Here is a 22,435-nt window from a genome sequence, read left to right on the forward strand (position 1 = left end):
ATGACACATTTTATTTCACCTTACTTGCCTGGATGGGTCAGCAACACCATCTTTTACCCTCGCATACAAGAGACGTTGCCCACAGTGTGTGCAGTCCATGAATCTGTAGTTTTTATGGATAAGCCCTGTGTGTTTGGGAGGGATAGCCCAAAGGCTTCCTAACTACAGTGGTACCTCAGGTTAAGTACTTAATTCGTTCCGCAGGTCTGTTCTTAACCTGAAACTTCTTAACCTGAAGCACCACTTTAGCTAATGGGGGCCTCCTGCTGCTGCAATTTCTGTTCTCATCCTGAAACAAAGTTCTTAACCTGAAGCACTATTTCTAGGTTAGCGGAGTCTGTAACCTGAAGTGTATGTAACCCGAAGCGTATGTAACCCGAGGTACCACTGTACCTAGTTTCCACCTACCTAGTACACGTGGCGATCTAAAAGTTTGTCCTTGTTGTTATCTTTGATCTTTTCTAACACAGAAGTGTTAGAATTTCAGATTGCTCAGGTTGTTGGGATGCCTGGATGTTGCCAGGACCTGTTTTGGCAAAATATTTTGTCATACCTGGTGTTCAGCATTTATTGTGTGTGCTTTCAGTATTCCACTAGTTCCGCTGCGGCTAGCACAGTGCTTCACGTTTGGAAAGATTTCTCATATGCCTCAGGGAGGCCTCTTTTTTCCTTTTCCCCTTGACTTCACGTGTGCGTGTGTGTGTTTTCCATAATGTTGCCACTTACTGAACAATTTTATGTACAGTTCAGAAATGTGTACTGCAAGTTTGTTAAAAAAAAAAAGTAATTCATTCCAGAAGTGGAAAGAAATAGCTAGAAATACATTAAAGTTAAAGTATTCTTTCCCCAAGGGGCTTTAATAGCTGTTGATGTAATTATTTCTCTATTTTGCCTCTGTATTACATGTATCTTTTGTCACAAGGCAGATTGCTTCCATTATGTACCAGATTCCTGAAATGTTTTTGTCTTTCGTCCTATGCTAAATGATCTAATGTTTCTGTAACCTTACACACTGTTATTTTCAAGAGGCTATTTTTAGCTTCTCATTATTGGACCTCACCAGTGTATCATAGTGGAGCTATATTGTGGTGCAGCTTAATAAAAAAAAGTCTATTCCCTAGTCAGAGGTGGGGTTTTTAGATTTTCTTTCTCTATTTTGAAAGGCACAGGAGCTAAATCTTAGAAAGATATGTTGGTTCTAAACCATACATTAGTGAGAATTGTTAAATAAAATGATTTAAGGATTGTATTTCTGTGGCCTAAGTTACAGCAGAGAGCAAAGAAAATGCTTTAAAAAACCCCAATCCTTTTTATTTTAATATTTCTGTAGATTGAAATAAATTCTTGAGCTCTTTAAATCCTCTGAGATTCTGAAGAAATTGCAGCTGCATAAAGATGAGAAGCAGCTGTTGATGGAAAGAAAAACAGACTTAAAAGTCTAAAGTAGTTAATCAGATCACTTTCCATATTTTGAATTTCGGCTTTCAGGAAATTACCCCCTAGTACACCCTCCTTCTTTCAGGTTGACTGTATAGTAATATAAATATGATACTAATCAACATGGGCTCCATCCCTGGAGATAGCCATGAAAATATAGATCTCACCAAAAGAATGTAACCATTTGAAGAAGAAAACAAACTACCCCAAAACTTGCCACTAAACAGATAGACAGTTCAAATAATTCTAGTGAGACAGTCTCTGGGTCTATATTTTTAATACTCTACCAGCACGGGACTTGATAACATTCTCACACCTGAAAGTTATGCTCCTTCTTGCTCCTTTTGTGACAACCCATAGAGAGTTATTCTCCTCATTTTGTAGCAACCCATAGATTTGGAGATTGAAACCAAGAAAACATCCCCCTTCTTGAATTTACTCTCATGTCTCATTGTAGAGTTGCCTATTTTACTTGCATCTTTTTTCTCTCTCCCACTACATACCCTTTCTAAAATATGTGTGCATTTCAAATATCCCTCCCCATTTTTCCAGAGTTTTGCACTGGGGCACCCAAGCTGTTGCGCCAACCCAATCACAAATTCAGGAATGTTGTAACATTGTTTGTTGACAGTTGTACTGTTTCATTGCAACTAAGGATTGAAAAGGTAGCTTGCCCTGCCCTGTGATAGTCTCTCCCTCCCCACCCCCACCCCCGCCAACATGCAGTGTCTTTAGAACCAAGAAGCATGTTTTGTCAACGAGTGGTGTGTGCAAGCTTAATATGATTTATTTTGTATATTTACTTACTGCTTAATACCAAGACCATCTCTTAGCAGTTAAATAACACACACACACACACACACACACACACACACACACACACACAGCCATGTAACTGAAAAACTGGGGGGGAGGGATAAAGTCCCAAAAGCAAAAAAGAGAGAGAAAACACCACACATAGCAGCACATTTGAAAAACATCTTAAGAAGGATCCCTTCTCCCTTTACCCTCCTTCTTGCAAAGGCACACCCTGACTCGCACTCACACAGACAAATCACCCCCAGATTCCCCGGCTACATAAACACAAACCATGCACTGTCCACTGCTCATTCAACACTGGGAGATGGGGAAGAAGAGGGCACTGTGTGTGAAGCCAAAATAACAGTGCAGCATCGCGTGACTTTCTTTATGGCCCTTCTGCCCTTTAAAAGACAAGGGAGAATGGAGACAGCTGTGTTTGCAGCCACATGCTGTGCAGTGTTTCCAGGTTTGCCAGTCCTAGGTTATGGGGGGGGGGGTCGGAGGAGGTCAACACTCTGTAATTTTTATTGGTTTCAATCAGCATGACCATAATCAAACTGTCACGATATATGTTGACAATCTTCAGGAGATGTTAAAACACAAGTACAGGGAGCTGCCAATTCACATTAATATCTCTGCAGTTAGCCCCCCTTGTTGTCAACATACTTCTTTCTCTGCTTCCGAACTGTTGCTACAAATTTGTCAGCTGTATGTATGATACACTTCCCTTGATAAGAGGCGTGTGTGGGACCATCAGCATTAGGCATGCCTGGCAGCAAGTTCAAAATAAAGGTTTTTTGTCGTCGTCGTTGGTTCGCATGCCACCTTTCCATAGCTAAACCATGCTCAAGGCGGCTTGCAACATCAAAAGAATCTGTACAATGTAACGAAATGTAACAAAATTTAAGTAGTCATGACAGATAAATGGAAATGTCACAATAGGGATACAATAATCCCCTCATCATTCATAGCAAGGTCTATCAGTAAAGATTCAGAAACGTAACGTACCAACAATTAAACCTCTCCAAAATTAAATCTTGAGCCCAACAAATTGTTGTTGTGTTGTTGCTTAGTTGTTTAGTCGTGTCCGACTCTTCGTGACCCCATGGACCAGAGCACGCCAGGCCCTCCTGTCTTCCACTGCCTCCTGCAGTTTGGTCAAACTCATGCTGGTAGCTTCGAGAACACTGTCCAGCCATCTCGTCCTCTGTCGTCCCCTTCTCCTTGTGCCCTCCATCTTTCCCAACATCAGGGTCTTTTCCAGGGAGTCTTCTCTTCTCATGAGGTGGCCAAAGCCTCAGCTCCACAGCCCAACAAATACTCCTAAGCAATATCCCACTCTCATAGTTTCTAGGCACCCTGAGCAGCAGGTTCTGCAGAATTCAGAGTAGAACCAGCATTTCAGCAGCTCCTCTGAAAGGCCATCTCCATCCGTCCTCCTCTTCCCTCATCTGTCGCATGGCAGCAGTCATTCCATCAGGCTGTGTCAGTGGCAGAGATGGGAAGCAGCACTCATTCCATCAGCTCTGCGTAAAGACGAACACTTCTCCCCCTGAACTCTTTGTTGCAGCTTGTCATTATAAGAGCTACTATTTAAGTTTAAGAATCGGTGCCTGCGTTTGCATTTTTCCTCTGCCTTCCTTATCCTCTCCCCCCCCTTTTGTGTTGTGTCTGTTGGCAAGGACATATTTTGTTTTGACTGATTGTATGTTAGCTCTTTGGGCTGAAAAGTGGGTTACAAATGCTCCAAATAAATAAAAAGTAACTCATAACTGTTGACTTGAGGGCAAATGGCACTCACCACTGCGAACTGGATAAATGGCAAATTGCAAGGTTAAGGTATGTGCTTTGCAGCACTGTGACAGTCAAGAAAGCATAATTGTGCAGTAGGGAGGAACTTATTATTATTAGTTGTTAGTTATTAATCTGCCCTTCAGCAGGTTCCAGCATGGATTACAATATTTTAAAATTCAGAATTAAAAACAGTTACCTGTGAAGTTGCTTATCAATCCTCTAGAAAACACATTTTAAACTTCTGGTGACCTTTTAAAGATAAAAACCCGATTTTAAATAAAACTATATAGGCTATAAGGGATGCGGGTGGCGCTGTGGGTTAAACCACAGAGCCTAGGACTTGCCGATCAGAAAGTCGGCGGTTTGAATCCCTGCGACGGGTGAGCACTTGTTGCTCGGTCCCTGCTCCTGCCAACCTAGCAGTTCGAAAGCACATTAAAGTGCAAGTAGATAAATAGTTACTGCTCCGGCGGGAAGGTAAACGGCATTTCCGTGCGCTGCTCTGGTTCGCCAGAAGCGGCTTAGTCATGCTGGCCACATGACCCTGAAGCTGTATGCCGGCTCCCTCAGCCAGTAAAGCGAGATGAGCGCCGCAACCCCAGAGTCGTCCGCAACTGGACCTAATGGTCAGGGGTCCCTTTACCTTTACCTATATAGGCTATTATTGTAATATTATATATCTCAGCATTAAGTTATCCCTGAGCAGGAAGCAGATTGTCAGCATTTAGATATGTTTTAACCTAGTTTTGGAGGAGAAGTCTATCAATGTCTTCAGTGTTACAATGGTTACATGCTACCTCTAGGATTTGCCTTGCTGGAGAACAACAGTGCAATAAAACTATTGCCCTCATGTCTGCTTCTGGATGTCCCCAGAGACATTTGGTTGACTGTTAAGGAAGAACAGGATGCTGTACAATCATGATGATTGTGGAAAAGAGTTGCCTAAGCAGTTTTTAATGGTTTTAGTCTAAAAGGAGCCAAAGTCATGAGAATGTCACATGGCTCCTTTGCTTATAGGAAAAGGAAAGGACAATAAATTAGGAAGTTCTAGGGTCTGCTGTTAAACCTTTTTTGAGCACAGCAGATTTGGAGTATTTATTCTCTTTCTTGTAAAGCAACACTCCCAAGTTTTGAAGCAGTAATGTTTTGGACACTGACCAGTTTACTGATAGGAAGAGAGTTCTTTTCTATTTCTAGCAAAGTAAGCAAGACTGGGATTTGGCACTGTCAACTATATAGTTTTGCCAAACATTTATGTATTGCTTTTGGCATCCCCTTCTGATATAGTAGGAGTTCTGGAGGAGAAGTGAACAAGAGGAAGGATACCATGAAAGGAAATTGAACACCCCCTGCCCCCGGTTCATATTGTCTGTATAAAATGCACAAAGGAACAAAAGAAATCAAATGGTCAACAGTCTTCTACTTCCACTCTGGTTTTCATCTCCACTTTCCTCCCCCTTCCTTAAGTCTCTTTTTTCCTTTGTGTTTATCTGTCAGCAGAATGAAGTTTATAAAGTGTATCCCTATCAGCAATAATTCATTTCCATTTACTGATATATTTTAAGAGACCCAGGAAGTCTCTCTCTTTTGTATCCAGAAATAATGCCCACTGTTCTGAGTGGGGTTATTTGTTGTTTAGTCATTTAGTTGTGTCCGACTCTTCGTGACCCCATGAACCAGAGCACGCCAGGCACTCCTGTCTTCCACTGCCTCCTGCAGTTTGGTCAAACTCATGTTAGTAGCTTTGAGTGGGGTTATAGGGGGGTTTAATTACACAGGTATTAACTTTGATGGGTATCAGGTAATCACACAGTTTATCAGAAATTTAGAATTGTGAGGTGACTCTTGACATAAGAAATTTGTTGAGAAGCTGGTCCCTTGATGAAATTGCCAAATATAGCATATACATAGCATATGCATACCATTTGTGCTGCCATATAGTTCACCAAACATCAGGACTGTTTTTAAAATTGCACTCCTACTGTACCTATATTCAAGCAAGTAAATCAGTTTATGAATGCTCTCCACATTTACTTTATTTTCAAACCAAATACAGTACAAAATCAAGCTCACATTGTAAGAATGTTAACACCCTCTGGCCAGCAGCATAGCAAGCCACTTGGATGCCCGTGGCGGGTGGGCGAGCCTTGTGTGTGTGCCCTGCCCACAGATGCAGATGTCCCTCCTGGCGCATCACCCCATGCTCCATTTTCCAGCAGCACTGGGCCCACTGGAGGGAGGCCATGGCTGAGCGGTAGGTGGTGGCTGGGGCGCCCTGCAAGCCACACGGCACCTGTGTTCCGCCGTTGGGCCACCCTCTGGAAGCTGCCGCCCAGTGTGGATTGCCCTCCCCACCCCCCTTAACTATGCTACCGCCTCTGGCAGCTTATCACTTTGAGAAAGTTTATGTTTTAAATGCTTCTAGAACTTGATTCTATATGATTTTAAAGTTCATTCTTTGCATGTGCTTGTTTAACATAATGACCTGACTCACATCTAACACTAAGCCATGCTTTGTTTGATTGCCTTTGGAACAGCTAATAGTTTAAATTTGTTTTTTAATGATATGATTTTAGGATGGTTCCCTGTTTTAGTGCCAATCATGTAGGGTAGCTTGGTAGCCCTAAGGAATCTGCCCTAGGCCTTTCTCTTTGCAGCTAACAGCTGTGTAACACCTTGGGCCAGTGGCACAGGGCTCCTACAGCCTTACAGTGGTCTCCTCAAGAGTAGGGGAAGAACCAGCTGAATTCCAATGGTCAAATTCAACTACCGTATTTTTCGCTCTATAAGACGCACCAGACCATAAGACGCACCTAGTTTTGGGAGGAGGAAAACAAGAAAAAAAATATTCTGAATCTCAGAAGCCAGAACAGCAAGAGGAATCGCTGCGCAGTGAAAGCAGCAATCCCTCTTGCTGTTCTGGCTTCTGGGATAGCTGCGCAGCCTGCATTCGCTCCATAAGACGCACACACATTTACTCTTACTTTTTAGGAGGGAAAAAGTGAGTCTTATAGAGCAAAAAATACGGTAAATAGTTGCACTAGCAGCCAGCTCTTTCTGCCAGGTAGTGTGGGATAGCAGCCATGGCATCTTGATGGCCTTGTAAACACAACACAAGCATAAATGGGCCTGGTTTGTTAACAGCTGAACAACAGGTGTCTGGGTACTTCAGAACTGGGATAGCCAATGCCAACAGTGTTGGAGCATAGAATTGGGAATAAAGACAGGTGTACATGACTTTGGCCCGAATAAATGTGAAGGGTTGAGTAGATTTATCTTTCTGCAAGCTTCTTGTAATGTTCTAGTAGGAAGTGAAGAAGCCATAACTGTGGATCTTTATATAACTTCATTATTTAGAACGGAGGGGGAGGAAGTGGTGTCTTTCAGTGAAATATGGACATGTTTCCCCTTTTAGTGAATTATGAAAGGATATTGAGAAACGTGTGTCTCTAAGGAGTGGGGGTCCCCCCTACACTTCTGGAAACTTGATGTATGCAGCATGAGTGTTGGGGGTTTTTCCAGATGGGAGGAAAGTGCCCTGTCCTTAGTGAGGCTTGTTTTGTCTTCAGCCTATTCAGGCAGCATTCTTCCTCCCCCTTTAGGGATTTCCTGCTGTGATCCCCCCCCCCCCCGTGAAAACCTGCACTTCTGTCCAAAATAGATTCTGAAGACTGCCAGGAAGAGTTTGTGTGCTGTGATGTAGCAGGATTGCCAGAGCGTTCAGGTTTAGAAGTGTTTCATATTTAGGGTGTTTTCTCCTGCAAAGTGATGAAGACTCGCTGTTGCAATATGTACCAAAAAGAAGAATTAAAATAAAGCTATTACACTAATACTGCAGTGGTTTGGAAACTGCAAATGTGGCTATAATGGCACTCTTAAACCATCACGCCTTGGTTGCCTCTTGAGCTTCTTCAAATGCCTCCTTAGATTACTCTGGGAGATTGTGGGGACCAGGGGCTATCTAAATGAAATGTTAAACACATAGCTGTTTCTCTTAGGTTGCTCTTTTACTTTAAAATAACAGCCGCAAGGAGGTCCTGAATTGGCACAGAAGATAGCTATCTACATATTGACCTGCTTATGAACTTCCCTGGAGCATCTGCCTGCCTTCCTAATATAGGGCGATGGAGTCCTGGGCTCATTGGACCCTTGGTCTAATCTAGTGCGGCAGTTCATCTCTTGATATGTAGGCACCTATTTCAATTCTTTCCCCCATTTTAACAGTGTTTAAATACATCCAGCATTGGTCTGGATTGCAGCCCAAGGGTGACTGCTTTGCAAAGTTATTTAAAAACGTTGTGACCTAATTGGCATTTGGTCAACATGCTATGTATGCCATATGATATTGTTGTTACCTAGCAGGCACCCTAAGCATTAAGTGACACTGTGGACCACTGGATAAGATGGTTGGACTTCAACCTGAGACATCATGGTTTTAGTCCTAGTTCACCACGGAGTGAGGGAATGATTTTCACTGCTTGAACAAACTGAAAATAAAACGGGAGAGCAACCTCTCTCCGAGCTAGAGTGAGGTTTAACACTCAAGGTAGAGAGAGTAACCATGTGGTACTTTTGCAAGATTGAAGCTTCCTGTTCATTGGGAACATTGTCAGAATTCATAAGCTCTGAAGTATATGATTTTTATGAAATGTAGCATTCTCTAATTTATAAACACACACTAAAAAAAGGGGAAGGCTTGTAGTTTTCCAAGAACACTAATATCAAAATTGAAGGCAACATTATGTTCTTCACAGCCGGTTTAAACTTGTTTGCAGTTGCTTCTTGTTTTCAGACTACGTGTCAGACAGGTTTGGAATAAGATGTACTATTATGTTGGTTCTTCAACACACTCAAAATTAGTACATTTTAAGTCTAATTTAAGCCTACTTTCTAATTAGTCTAATTTTGTGTGCAGTTGAGAAGTTTGTCAATATGCGAGGAAAGCTTATAAATATGCAGTCGTAACACAATATCATATCGCCATTTTAAAAACTTTAGTACAAGCCTGCTGTCAACATGAGGTTGAATGAATTCCCTTACATCATCTTGTATTTGCTGTCTCCTCACGTACAGCATAGTCAAATGATGGCGTGCCTCTTGAAAGGTAGCATACACCTTCCACTCTTTTCTTTTTGTACTTCCGGTGACATCAGATTGTTTGGGGCAAGGTCTTCCAGGAAACTGTAGAAGAGTAGATATTGTTCACAGAATTCCTCTTGCCAAGTTATTCTACATTCTGTGGTAAAATGTCATACTCACCACTGAATGTTGTTAGACTTGTACCATCAAGTACAAAAAGAAAAGAGCGGAAGGATCTGTGTTGAGGCTGGAATTAGGGGTGAATAGCAGCGACATTCAGTGGTGAGTATGACAACCTCAGCTTTAGTAGCTGGAGTCGGTTCTTTCTAGGCCAGGTGGGGAAAGGCCTGCAAGGCAGGAAGCAGGTCTTCCACATCTCACAGCCAAGATTAAAACTAAATGAGACAGAAGCCACTTTCTGATACCTGCAAGGCTGTTCAAAGTATGTTTAGTGGATTACTCACCCTTATTAATTGATCCTGCTTGCATTGTTGCCATGGACCTACCGTTTTATGATTGGGTTGGCGGGGGGAAGTGTTTTGAGAAGGGGTGCTAACTTGAATTAAATGTTGGGGCAGCCAGGTAAGCCCCACCCCACATAATCGATCACGTTATGCAGCACGCACACACCATTTGAATGGCAATGCCCATTAACTTGGAGGGCCCTCAATTTGGGGGTGGCGGCAGCAAAGGAACCTTGGTCCCTAGGAGTTGGCTCTTATGGTTTTGAGAATCTAATTTATCCACTCTTACGAGTTTAATTTTGAATACCCAAAGGCAATGACCACTTAGAAGTCAAATGTTTGATTTTGACCACACAACTTTAAAGACTTTGAAGAAAATGTTTGCACTATAAACTTCCAGCTAATAAACTTGTAGTTGGATAAGATGTGCCTTGTGTAAGTACTTTACACAGTAAAATCTATTATGCTTCCTATCCGAGAACAAAACTGCATGCACACTAGAACCTTAACACAAAGGTTCTAACACAAAGCATTTTCTCTCTTGCTGGCTAACCTACATCTCTTTTTGCCCAACTAATGGTGTTCCATTCGTGTTGACCATCACTGTGCTTAATCCACAGAATTGTTTTTTTCTATTCTGGAAAATATAAAACAGGGCACAGATAGTACGAAATCCTCCTTTTACTGTGAAGTTACAATCCCAGGGTATTTTTGTTCAATTCTTACCTTAATAGCACCAGTCTTTTCTTCTGTCAGGTTATTTAGCAGCACACTGTACTTTGGCATGTTAGTAAAATACCGTTGTGTTGCAGTGCGACCTGTGAGCTCCTCATGGCATAATGTTCAACTGCTTTGATGTTTCAAAGGTTCTGTTAAATAGAAATTAAATGATGCTGTCCTACTTGCCCCACACTTTACTATTGCCATGGTCTTGCAAGTTTTGTTTTCAAAGGTGCAGCCATGTCTTCTTCAAACAACAGCAACTCTGCAAAATTCAAGACTGCAGCATTTTTGGCTATCCAAAGTAGACTTAGAAAACTGTGACGTGAGATACCTGTGATTAGCAAAAATATCTTTGGAGAGATGATGTTAAAGTGGCTCACTAGTATAGGAGATGTGGTTTGTATGCCGTTGGTTCCAGGTTCAATGCCTGGCATTTCCAGGTAAGACTGAGAAGAGCTGTGCTTAAAACCTTGAAAAGCCACTTCAAGTCAGTGTAGCTAGCAGTGAGCCAGATGGATCAGTGATCTGACATTGTATAAAGCAGTATCGTCTGTTGCTAGGGGAGACTGCATCTGAGGAGAAGGTTGAGAAGAGAGTGTAGACCAAACAGTCTGCTGCTGATTCAACTGATCATTGTTATCAGGGGGGAACCAAGGAAGAGAAACCTGAAAACAGAAAAACTAAACCACGTGAAAGCAAAGCATTAAGTGCAATATTATGACCTAGGACAATAAAACAAGATGATGCAGCCATCCATAAAATAACAGTTCTATTGGAAATAGCACATTAATGAAACCCCCCATTAATAGCAAATTAAATTCAAATACAGGAAGAAAAGTCCACTTGGTGGGACAGCCATGCAGATAACCTATTACTCTAAAAATCTTACGAGTTCTCGGTGGGCCAAATTATTGCAAGCAGTATTTTTATCAAGGACAGGGGACACACAGTGTTACATGTGATAACCTCTATGCAGTGTCATAATAAAAAGTAGTGCATAATAGCCGTGAAATAGCTTAATCAATGGTGGTGTCAAAATAATGTCAAGGAACCTTTACTTAAAAACAGTGGGTGGTATTCTACTAACTTGTTCCTTCAGTGCAAAGATTTCCTCTTGCATAATGGAACTCCCCCTCCCCAAACCACTTCTGCAAGATTGGGTGAATCCCCAAAACCGATTTAAGGGGTGCGTGGGGAGAGTAGGGAGAAAGTTCCATTGCACAGACAAAAATACTTGCACTGATGGAATGAGTTAGCTAGCTGCTGCTCGGTGAACACATGCTTTGATGTGAGCAGCACTGAAATGAATAAAGAATTATTTGTTTAGCATACATGGTGACAGATACTTTGGGGAAAGTGTTGAAACCAGAGTTAGATTAGCAATCTTTAGAAAAGTCGGTGATACTGTGGGTGATAGTATTGCTAAATGCTGCATTACTCATTCGAAGTTACTGAAAATACTTGTGTTGCTCTATTACAATCGTTCCATCCGTTTCAAGTATTTCTGCTTGCTAGACGAAACCATCTCCCCTGTCCTGCTCCCATGCTGCTCTGGGGAGGGAGAGGTGTGCTTGCGCTCTCTCTCTCTCTCTCTCTCTCTCTCTCTCTCACACACACACACACACACACACACACACACACAGAGAGAGCGAGAGAGAGAGAGAGAGAGAGAGCGCGCGCGCGCCAATTTCAGAGAGAGGCACAGATGCCCCATTGGTCTAACAGGACGTTGCACTTGTTGTCACTAGGGCATGTATTTAGTTGAATCTAGCCCTCTGTCCAGATGCACAATAAAGAAATGTTGCACAGGGTCTTGATTATCCTCTGAGTAATAAAAGCCCTTCAGTCAGCAATGGAATGAAGCATTGCCTCTATATTTTAACCTATCTTATAGATCTACATTGAGCCATAAACAAGGATGTCATACAGCACATGTGCATATGTTGACTATTATATTAGATGTCTGACATAGTCCCACCCTCAAAGAGCAGACTTGGCAGCTGTTCAGTTGATTTTGTTTGGCTAAAGCCTCTGTCAGTGGCTAGATACCCAGACGGTCCGGACTGTGCTTTGTAGTAATTGTGGGGTTTTTTTGCTGCATTTTTAAAGAAACAAAGGTTGCTGTTTTCAAGGTATGTTGGCAGTATTCAATCTTAAGATATAGAAATTCACATGAATTATTTTATTCAATTTATTTATTTAGATGATCAGGCCTGCTTGATTATTTTTAGTGTGGCTCGATTGGCGGATTTACACCTAGGTTTTCATCTCTATGGCATAGGATGGTTTGGGGGCAGGTTATCTTGCCAGCATGTGTAAAATAGAGCATTGTGGACACACACTAAATATTTTGAAATGCTTTGCATGCATTCCAGGTTGCTTAAGGATGGGGGCGATGGGGCTTATAAATAAGCATATCTGCAAACGCAATCTTCACAGGGATTGTGCCAATTTTCCTGAAGATCACTTGCTTGTCCCAAAGTGGCAGACCAATTGTGGTGCAAAACCCCCAGCAATGATGGCAACATCTCCCCCCACCTTCTTCTCTGGGAAATGCTCCCCACCTCCCTTAACACTTCATGTTCAGTGCTGTTATAGAGAAAACAGTTACTTGGCATACCCTCAAAATGTGTAAAAGGTAGGACCTTTCAGTTACTGTGCTTTTATTTTTGTGGACAAACCAGGCCTGATTCAAATCCTTGTGCACAGCAGTTTCCTTTTCCTTTTGTTTGAAATGAAACGTATGCTTGGAGATTCCCTGTTGTGGAGGTAGAAAGGAATGGGAAAGCCCCTGTAGGTGTGGGACTCTGCTTCTGAAACACATTTGGTGTGGGTGTGTATTATCTATATCTACACACACACTCGCTCACAGAGCTGCTTTCTTTCTGGATGATTAATTCATTAGATTTCAAAATAACAATTCAATTAGCTGGTGCATTAGGGAAGTTGCTGAACTCAAGCTACTGTCTCCAGAGGAGAAACCTTTCAATTTTAATCCTTTTCCCTTGATGAATGGGGAAATGTCAACACCAGTTAGTCTGGATTTACTGTTTGGGTTAAGGATTTGTTTTTTACAGTGACTCGCTTGAAAAACCTACAAGAAAACCACTGGCATTTTGTGCCTTATTTTATAAGTATCGGGTGCACATTAACTAAAGCAGCCTCTTCACCTAAGCCTCATTCTGAAGAGCTGCATGTACTTGGATATGCATTCTGCCCTTTTATTTGAATAGAGGGTTCCAGTCTGCTCATGTAGGTACATATAAAGATGCCTTATTCCGAGTGAGACCAAGTTATTAAATACATGCTGTCGATTCCTGACTGACAGCTGCTGTTCATGTTCTTAGGCAGCGCTCTTTCCCAGCCTTGCTACTTAAGCTCTTTTAACTGGAGGGCCCCGACACTGGAGGAAATTTTATACATGCAGAGGATGTACTTGACCTATAAGATTCTTCCCACATGTTTCTCTGTGTGTATGGATTAGGAGGGTCTGTTGAAATGAATGAACAAGCTTCTATAGTTGTGCTTCTCCCGGTGTTCTTCATATGCACCAGGATGTGGTTCTACAGCTGTAAAACTAATTATAGTAACAGTTGAGCATGGGTAGGACAACCGTGTTTCTTCTCCAGCAAATACAAGGTTTAAGTTCCACTCCTAGTGTCAAAACAAACGGCACAAGACCTTTTGACTGCATTGTAAACATTTATATCATTGTATTCTGCAAATGTTAAGGATCTGGTTTCTTCTTGCTATAAATAACAATATATAACAGAGGAGCTAAAGACCATGTGAGAAAGGGATTTGGGAGACTTCTCAAAGTCCTTGTATTTGGTCATCTACCTAGAGTAAACATCCTTTAATGTCAGTAGTTGTGAAAATAAAGGAAATTCATTTAAGACCTTACATTTATATAGTGCTTTACACCACCACAACTAAAACCATATATAAAAAACCCACCTCCCCTAAGATGGAGAAACTATGAGGTTATTTGGTACCCACATACATATGTGGTGGACCTGCCCAATCCAGCAGAGTTTCTGGAATCAAATATTTGCAAACTGCAGTGCAATCGTGGGGTGGACTGTGAATGCTGTGCTGGAAATTGCTTCATTGTCAGAGGTCCACTTTGCACATAACACTAAGTTAAACCGTGTCTCAGTGTTAGCTAATAAAACAGCAGTATAGAAAAATATACAAGTAAATTTAACAGAAATTCAGAAATTACTGAAACATGTAGGGCAGGGTCCAGTCTTTTGCATCAGGGAAAGCTGGTGCAAAAAGATATGCCTTCACAAGACATCTGAAGCAATGGATGGTTGCTGCTTTATCCATGGCAGAGTTGAGGGCATCCCACAGTACAGAGGCAACAACAGGAAATGCTTGTTTTTGGGTCACCACCCTCTGATACTGTCTAGGGTGCAGTGCCAGAAGTAACATTTCTACAAATGATCTAAGGATAGAGGGGGATGTGTGTGTAGTAGCTAGCCTACTATGCAACAGGTAGATTTCAGAATGGCATAGCTGAAGAACAACAGCAAAGAGGAGCAAAGAGGCCATGATCCAGTCTCCCCAAACCTGGTCATTGTTTGCTTAGTGTGGTGTGTGAACCATTCCAATGTAAATTATGTACTCTGAATACGCTAAAAAGCATTGCACGAATTCTAAGTATTATTTTTAGAAGTGGTAGTGAGAATAAGGGGAGGGGGAAAATCCCACTGGGCACATGCAAGACCTTGAGCATGCCTGAGCAGCACTTCAGATTCCAGCCATGATACATCCATTCATCTAAGGAAAGGCAGCAACTGCTTTAGGCATGTCCAAAATGTGTGTGACTCCACACACATGCTTTGCGCCAAACCCAGAAGTGACCCAAAAACATCGCCAAAAGGGGCAGGGGCGGGACGGGGTGCCTGCAGGCTTTCAGTGGGTGTTCTGATTATATGCGACTTCAATAAGCACACAGTGCCTCAAAATGTAATCCCCGCACAAATAGGTCACTGCCTGTAATGTAGCTTTTGAATGCAGATGCTTCCTTTTGTTCCAGCTGTGGATGTACTCTCACCCACAGGTAAGAGACTCCAGTTACATTTAGAAATGGCTTTGTGGGAGGGGAGCAGAGCTTGTTCTTCTTTAATCCCAAAGGTTAGGTTTTTCACATGCAGTGCAGCTTTTCCTGTCAGGTTTAGCATGGAAGGCTGGAAGCATTTTCCATCTCTGGTATTCCTAGTTCAGTGTGTGGGAGGGCCCTTTGGAGCCTGCACTCATATAAATGCTCATTTATTCAGTAAGCGCTGTGCTCAACCTATTCAGAGAGGTGATTACAAACGCTCATTTTATTTTTGTTTAATTTTTGTCAGGGGTGGTTCTGCTATCTGAAGACCTGGCACGAGAAATGGGGTCAGGAGGTGTTTGCTTGGGAAGTCACTAGGAACAGAACTGGAAACTTGCCAGACAACACTGAGTCATAATATACATGCTCTAAGCTATCGCAGTACCTTATGAACTCACTCTTCAAATAAAATAATCACTGTTGTCAAGCTGTATACATACAATAAAACAAATAGCCTAGCTTCTCCTCTAGAGGTTCTTTGCTACATTGGACTCTGGCTCCTGTTTGCTGAAGGCTAGTCTTAACCTAAAATCTGCTGGTGTGTTTAACAGGAGGAAACTAAGGCAGAAACTCGTGGTCTTTTAAGTCAAGTTAGCACAATACAGAAGCATGGTGCCAGAGCAACATACAAAGTTTAAAATACATTGTCACCAGCCTGATTTCTGGCATGCACAACAGAACACCACCTTGAAGATCTCAACTGGCAGACAGTATCACACAATTGGAGAATTGTAGAGTTGGAATGGACCATGAGGGTCATCTAGTCCAAACCTCCTGCAATGCAGGAATCTTTTCCCAAACATGAGGCACGGACCCACAGCTCTGAGATTCAGAGACTCGTGCTCTATTGACTCAGCCATTTAGGGTTTTAAAAGTCAGAACCAGCACTTTGAATCGGGCTGGACACGAATCAGAAGTCAGTGCAAGAATGATGTGAAGAGTGCAAATGATGTGAAGATGCCTGGGAGAAATATGGGAATGAACTCTGCTTAGCAGTACTTGAGTGTGAAAACATACTATTAGAAGTGTGTGTGTGTGTGTGTGTGAGAAAATATTAGGTGTTTGGTTGGTGGTGTTAATTAAAATTACATTTAAATATATAAGGGTTTCAAAGTGACTTACAGGAAAACAAAGCAAAATGAAAACACACACCACAATCCCCCCGCCCCCCAAAAAACACCTCAGTGATAAAACAGGAAAATTGTATTTCGGATCTAGAGTGGGAGCTAGATTAGCTGAACTTGCTTGTATTTTCCAGATCTGATAATACATAGATTTACACCACCAGGAATTATATCAGCTTAGCAGCTGTATTTTCCAGTATCTACAGAAGGGGAACCAGAAATAATCTCCTTCTAATTCAACTTTTAAATGACAAGTTGTCCACAACCAAGGCAAACGGTATGTCAGAAATACCTTTCACTTGAGTCTCCTTTTCAGTGTCCTCTGTGTTAGACTGATGACGGCGATGTCCCAGAAGATGGATTGTACCTTTCGTAGGTCACTAGCTCTGCTGCTCAGTGTGTGCCAGGAATAATTTAAAAATTAATCCTATCAGCAGAATTCACTCTGTCAGTGAAACAATACAAACGGCTGCGTTTTCTCTCTTCACGTCCTAATTAATTAGATTTTAGGCTAGTTAATTAAATTGTAGGTTTCTTGCTTTCTGCTAGAATTCTACGTGAAACACATCTTAGATAAGCATGCATTCTTTTTTCTGATACCGAAAAGAGAAAACCGCTTTCACTGATGTGTAATCATGATTGCAAACTTTTATGAAGACCCTGTCCATATAACATTGCTAATCTCCCTTTGCTTCGTCCTCATCTCCCTGTGCCTCTGCAGTATTTAGATTGTAAGCATGTGAGCAGGGTATTGTCGTTAGTTTTCATTTTTGTGTGTGAAGCGCCTAAAGCATTACACAGCTTTAATAAGAGCAGAAATGTGCTTTTTGCGGCAGAGGGAACAGGACGACTCATCTTTGAGCTTATTTCATGTTAATAGCAAAAGTGGTGTGGTGTGCTCTTTCAGCAGAGAAGTAGAAATTATGAAACGTATTGTGTATGTTTTGTTTTCATTGTTTTGTTTTTGCATGTGGTGTGTATATCTGTGCGTACACACATACATTCAAACAAGCAAGCAGTAGTCGCACACTGGGTCAAACAAGGTGCACCTCATGTTTCCGATTTCTTAACCGTGAATAAGGGATTGGGAGCAAGTTCCAGCATCATGTATCGCCCTTCCTTGGCCTTTCGCTGACTTAATCATGTCAAGCATTTCCTAACAGAAATGGATATTTCCAATTTTGATTGACTTATATAACTGCTAACTTTACTGGCGTGGTTCGCATAACTTGGTTAGCCAAGCTCTGACTTCAGACTACTGGCCATCTGCTCCTCTACTTATCTCTAGTCTTTTTTTACTTCTGTGCGCACTAACCACCTCAAAATTAGCAAGGAGAGAGTTTAACCAGAAGCCTGGGTTTGGACAACACACAAACTTTGACTTTGCTCATTGCAGCAATAAAATATGTGAAATACCCCATGTCTCATGTGGATGTGACCAAGTTGTGACTCTGATTATCATTAGATTTTGAAAACCTTAGTCATGTCACTTAGTTTACTTCTACAACAAGGCAGCCACCGCAACAACAAACCTTCCAATTCCATGACTCTTGACACTGAGCAGCTTTAAGCCAGTTTCCCAAGGACTGATGTGATGTGGGGTGGAACTGCAAGGTGGGCTTCTCGTGTGATGCTCTGGGGCTTCTTCTACACCACCGCTGTAATAGAAGTTGCTCTATAGCCCAGTGGTTAGAGCACAGGCCTTGTAAGCCAGGAGTGTCAAGTTCGATCCTTGCTGGGACCTGAGTGGTTTTTCCCCTTCCACTTTTGGGAACAGCTTGGATAGCTCAGTCAGTAGAGCGAGAGACTCTTAATCTCAGAGTAATGGGTTCAAGAGCCATGCTGGGCAGCTCTACAATTCTCTGATTCTAAGTAGTGGGCATTTGTGGTTTAATTCTTTAGTTTCTATTGCATAGTTTATGAATATTCAGGGTTATTTGCTGGGAAGGGATTGTCTTTCAGATATAATTTTTGTCATTATTTTCCACATTTCCGTTCTCGTGATGAACCTACTGGTGGGGGCTGGCTGTGTGCAAGAAAATAAGAAAGGTTCTAAGTTCTAAGTTTTGTTTGGGCATGCTTGCCTTGAGAACTCTTCCACAGATGCTGTCGTTCTGGCTCAAATGTGCATATGCTTCATGTTCAAAGGAATCTAGGCATAATTTTCTCCTGTTACTGTGCAGTAGTGTTTCCCCAGTGTATAATGATCGTCTTCTGCCAAATTGCTAACTTGCTTTGCTATCACTACTATTTTGCTGCCTGTTTTCTTTTTCAGGCAGTCAAGTAATCTGTCACAGAACTGAAAGCAAACATTTGGGCTCAGTGATCAGAGGATTGCTTTCAGCCTTAAGTATCCAGGATGTATCTCGCTCAAAATAGGTTTTTGTTTTTGTTAAAAAAATGTTGCAGTCTTATTGACCATACTTGTCATGCAGCGTGTAAACTTTCTTACCGTCTGGAATGGATTATTGATACTTGTGTTTGGATTTCTTACTGAACTGTGTTAGTGAGTTGGCTCATGTTTTCTGAAATGAAGGTCATCCAAAAAACTCTTAATTTTCTAACTTGGCTGTGGTGCAGCCCTTGAGAAACTCTAGGGCAAAGAACTGTTTTCAAAAAACATGTTGGCAGAATGGGGAAATTGGAACATAGGAAACATGATAGCAAAAGATTAGTATTTTATATGGGTTGTATCCAGCTAAATTCAGTTCAGAATATACCCATTGAAGTTAACGGGCCTGTTAGTCTACTCCCGCCCCCCCCCCCATTTTTAAAATTTATTTAATAATTTGATAATAATTATGAATAATCAACAAAACCCTGCTCCAAAAAATACTTTGCATCACAATATTATGCAAGTACGTATGAATTAACATAAAATTACAGCCTTATTATTATTACAAAACCTAAAGACCTATCTGAACTTGATTTGCAGAGATAATTATTGGCAATATTGTAGAAGGCAAGCAGTTTCCCCAGAATTTATGTCTGCATTCACTTGCAGTTGTTGTTATTAGATAAGTTTTTTTTGCCATCATAGCCAAATCCCAAAGTTTGTTAAACCATTCTTTCCAGGGAGGCAGTAATGTAACCCGTTTTCAGCCAATAACATCCTTGCAGCTGTTAACAAATAGGGTGGAATTCAGTGTTGCACTATTACAATTGTTCTGTCTACGCAAGCATTGCAGTTTGCCAGATAGATTGACCCCCCTCCCCCATGTGCTGTTCCAAGGGTTCTCCCACACAAACCCAGCCAATTTCTGGAGGTGCAGGAACACGTGGGGGCAGAAGGGGGGGAAGCCCCATCGCGCAGGAGGGTGTTCTTGGCAGGGCTGCCACTGATGGGGTTCATTGGGTAAATTCCCCTCCGCCCATAGGGTTTAAGTTTGTTATCTTCCTTCTTTTTGGTGATGATACATAGTTCAGCGATATCAATACAGGATCTAAGGGAACTTCATATTTTAATATTTCTGTAATTATTCTAATAATCATCTTCCAGTATTTTGTGCTTAAGTAAATGTCTGCCACATATGGTAAAATGTTGCATTCTCCTTTTTGCACCTCCAGCACATTTTTGAATATGACTTATTTATTGCTCCCTTCTATTAAAAATTAAAGCCAAGAAAACAGAATTCTTACATTTTTGTGTGTTTCATTTTATTTGCTTATTTCTTCAGAAGAATGTTTTTTGATCCAATCCATTATCCTATAAACCTTACAGTGGTATTTTGTCTTCACAACAACCCCAAAATTTTGTTTTTTGAAAAAGCTGAAAACTCATTTTGGCAGCCAGAATAATGTATATGTGCATGTTTTGAAATATTAAGTAAAATGTCTCATTTCTTTTTTTCTTGTCCTATTAGGATGATAGTGATGGGATTCCATGGTCAGAGGAGAGGGTGGTACGAAAAGTCCTTTACTTATCCCTAAAGGAATTCAAGAATGCGCAGAAGAGGCAGCATGGGGATGGCATCAACGGGAGTCTCAAAGGCGTGAATGGTAAGTCTCTTAGCGGATCGGCTTTGCTCCAGCTCTGTGTGCTATGTTTGGGAGTCACAGCCGAAGTTTCTTGGAGCCTGCTTTCCCCCTTCTGTTTCCCTGTTATGTGTCACATCATACAACTGTGTGAGCAGTCAGTTCATTGAGGGGGAAGGAACTTGCTTTCCATGTTTCTGGCAACCTCTTTTGGAAGCCTGTTTCTTCCTGAGCAAGATCAAGTCTACGTAGTCTAGCATTGCAGTCTCTCACCATGATCGGAAGACTAATGGAGAATTGATGTACCGGTTTTATGATGAAGAGAAGTGCACCGGTTTGGAAACACGTGGAAGCAGCGGAGTGGTAAAATTGTTTTTGTTGCATGGAGAAGTGATACAGATGACTGTCTTCCTGCTGCAGTGGTCATACATTTGCATAACTTAAATAACTTGCATAACTAAAATGCCCGTCTATATTTGCTCATGTTTGTGTATTGCATAGGCAATCATTAAAAAATTATCCTTTTCAAATTAGTTGAGCCTCATGCAGAAAATTCTGGAGCATTCTTTTAACAAATATTTTCACTAAACGAAAGGAGGAGAAATGTCACTGTATACCTTCTTATTTACCGTATTTTTTGCTCTATAAGACTCACTTTTTCCCTCCTAAAAAGTAAGGGGAAATGTGTGTGCGTCTTATGGAGCGAATGCAGGCTGCACAGCTATCCCAGAAGCCAGAACAGCAAGAGGGATTGCTGCTTTCACTGCGCAGCGATCCCTCTTGCTGTTCTGGCTTCTGAGATTCAGAATATTTTTTTTCTTGTTTTCCTCCTCCCAAAACTAGGTGCGTCTTGTGGTCTGGTGCGTCTTATAGAGCGAAAAATACGGTAGCTTTCATTTGACAAGCACAGCAGTTACTTCCAACATATCTAGAGCATTTTCCAAATGTCTGCGTAACTGCATGCTTACCAGTATATTACAACAGCAGCTGGCTGCTTGTGTAGTTTTCCTTGTGCTTGTACGTTGCATCATTTCTGGTGCGTCATATTTCAGCACTTACTCATTGAGAACTTGGGTGTTTGTTAATAAAGATACAAGGATGTGAGCTGTTTATCTACAGAAGATCTACTGCGTGGTCAATTTATAGCATCTCACATCTGAAAAAGAAACTCCCTCAGTTTTCTCAGCTTAGTAATAAATACCAATCTGAAAGATAGTCACGTTTTAGCAGCAAACCATACCAATTTTCCTGGACAAGTACACACAACAGCTTCAGCTTTCTATATGGCTCTGCTTCGTTGATCTTCCATCAAACAGTTTCTTTAAGGAAGGTTTCTTATTCCATTGTGTGTGTTTTTACTCTGTAGTCTACAGGGAGCAGAAAAGGCCTTGAAGGCGTAATGCACAACAACTGTATGTTGGGAAGCTTTGAGGGAGTGCCAGGTTACAGAGCATGACTGAGATTTTATAGTGTCTGGTTTCTTCCAAGTAAACTTGATGAAAAGCGGGTTAACCCAGTTTTCATTCTCAGAACAGCTCACACACAAGGGAGCACATCTACATCAAGAACTGCACTCTGAAAATACAAACTGCACCAGTGAAACACAATGTGTCTGGCCTTGAAGTGTTACAAACTGACAAAATGTAGGAAGGTTTTCTTAATTTGCATAACTTTGCTAATTCTGCATGATTTCAGCTACAATCCTGTACTCATTTAACGTGAAAATATGTTCTATTTAACTCAGTGGTCTTTACATCTAAAAAGACATACATAGATTGCAGAGTTAGAATTACTTTAAAGGTAAAGGTAAAGGACCCCTGACAGTTAAATCCAGTTGCGGACAACTCTGGGGTTGTGGCTCTCATCTCGCTTTACAGGCCGAGGGAGCCGGCGTTTGTCCGCAGACAGTTTTTCTGGGTCATGTGGAC

The 22,435-nt window shown here is 41.5% G+C and overlaps 1 protein-coding gene across 3 annotated transcripts in view; it reads left to right on the forward strand.

Moving 5' to 3' along the window:
- JARID2 (jumonji and AT-rich interaction domain containing 2) overlaps nucleotides 1-22,435 on the forward strand; it is a 190,667-nt gene that overhangs the window by 73,319 nt on the left and 94,913 nt on the right. For all 3 annotated transcript variants that reach the window (XM_081873349.1, XM_081873350.1, XM_081873348.1), the window contains exon 2: nucleotides 20,396-20,531. In XM_081873349.1, the coding sequence (XP_081729475.1) occupies nucleotides 20,396-20,531 (136 nt within the window). The remainder of the gene's footprint in view (nucleotides 1-20,395; nucleotides 20,532-22,435) is intronic.

Source organism: Podarcis erhardii (assembly GCF_964252035.2).
Source record: "Podarcis erhardii genome assembly, chromosome: 8".
Taxonomy (NCBI): Eukaryota; Metazoa; Chordata; class Lepidosauria; order Squamata; family Lacertidae; genus Podarcis; species Podarcis erhardii.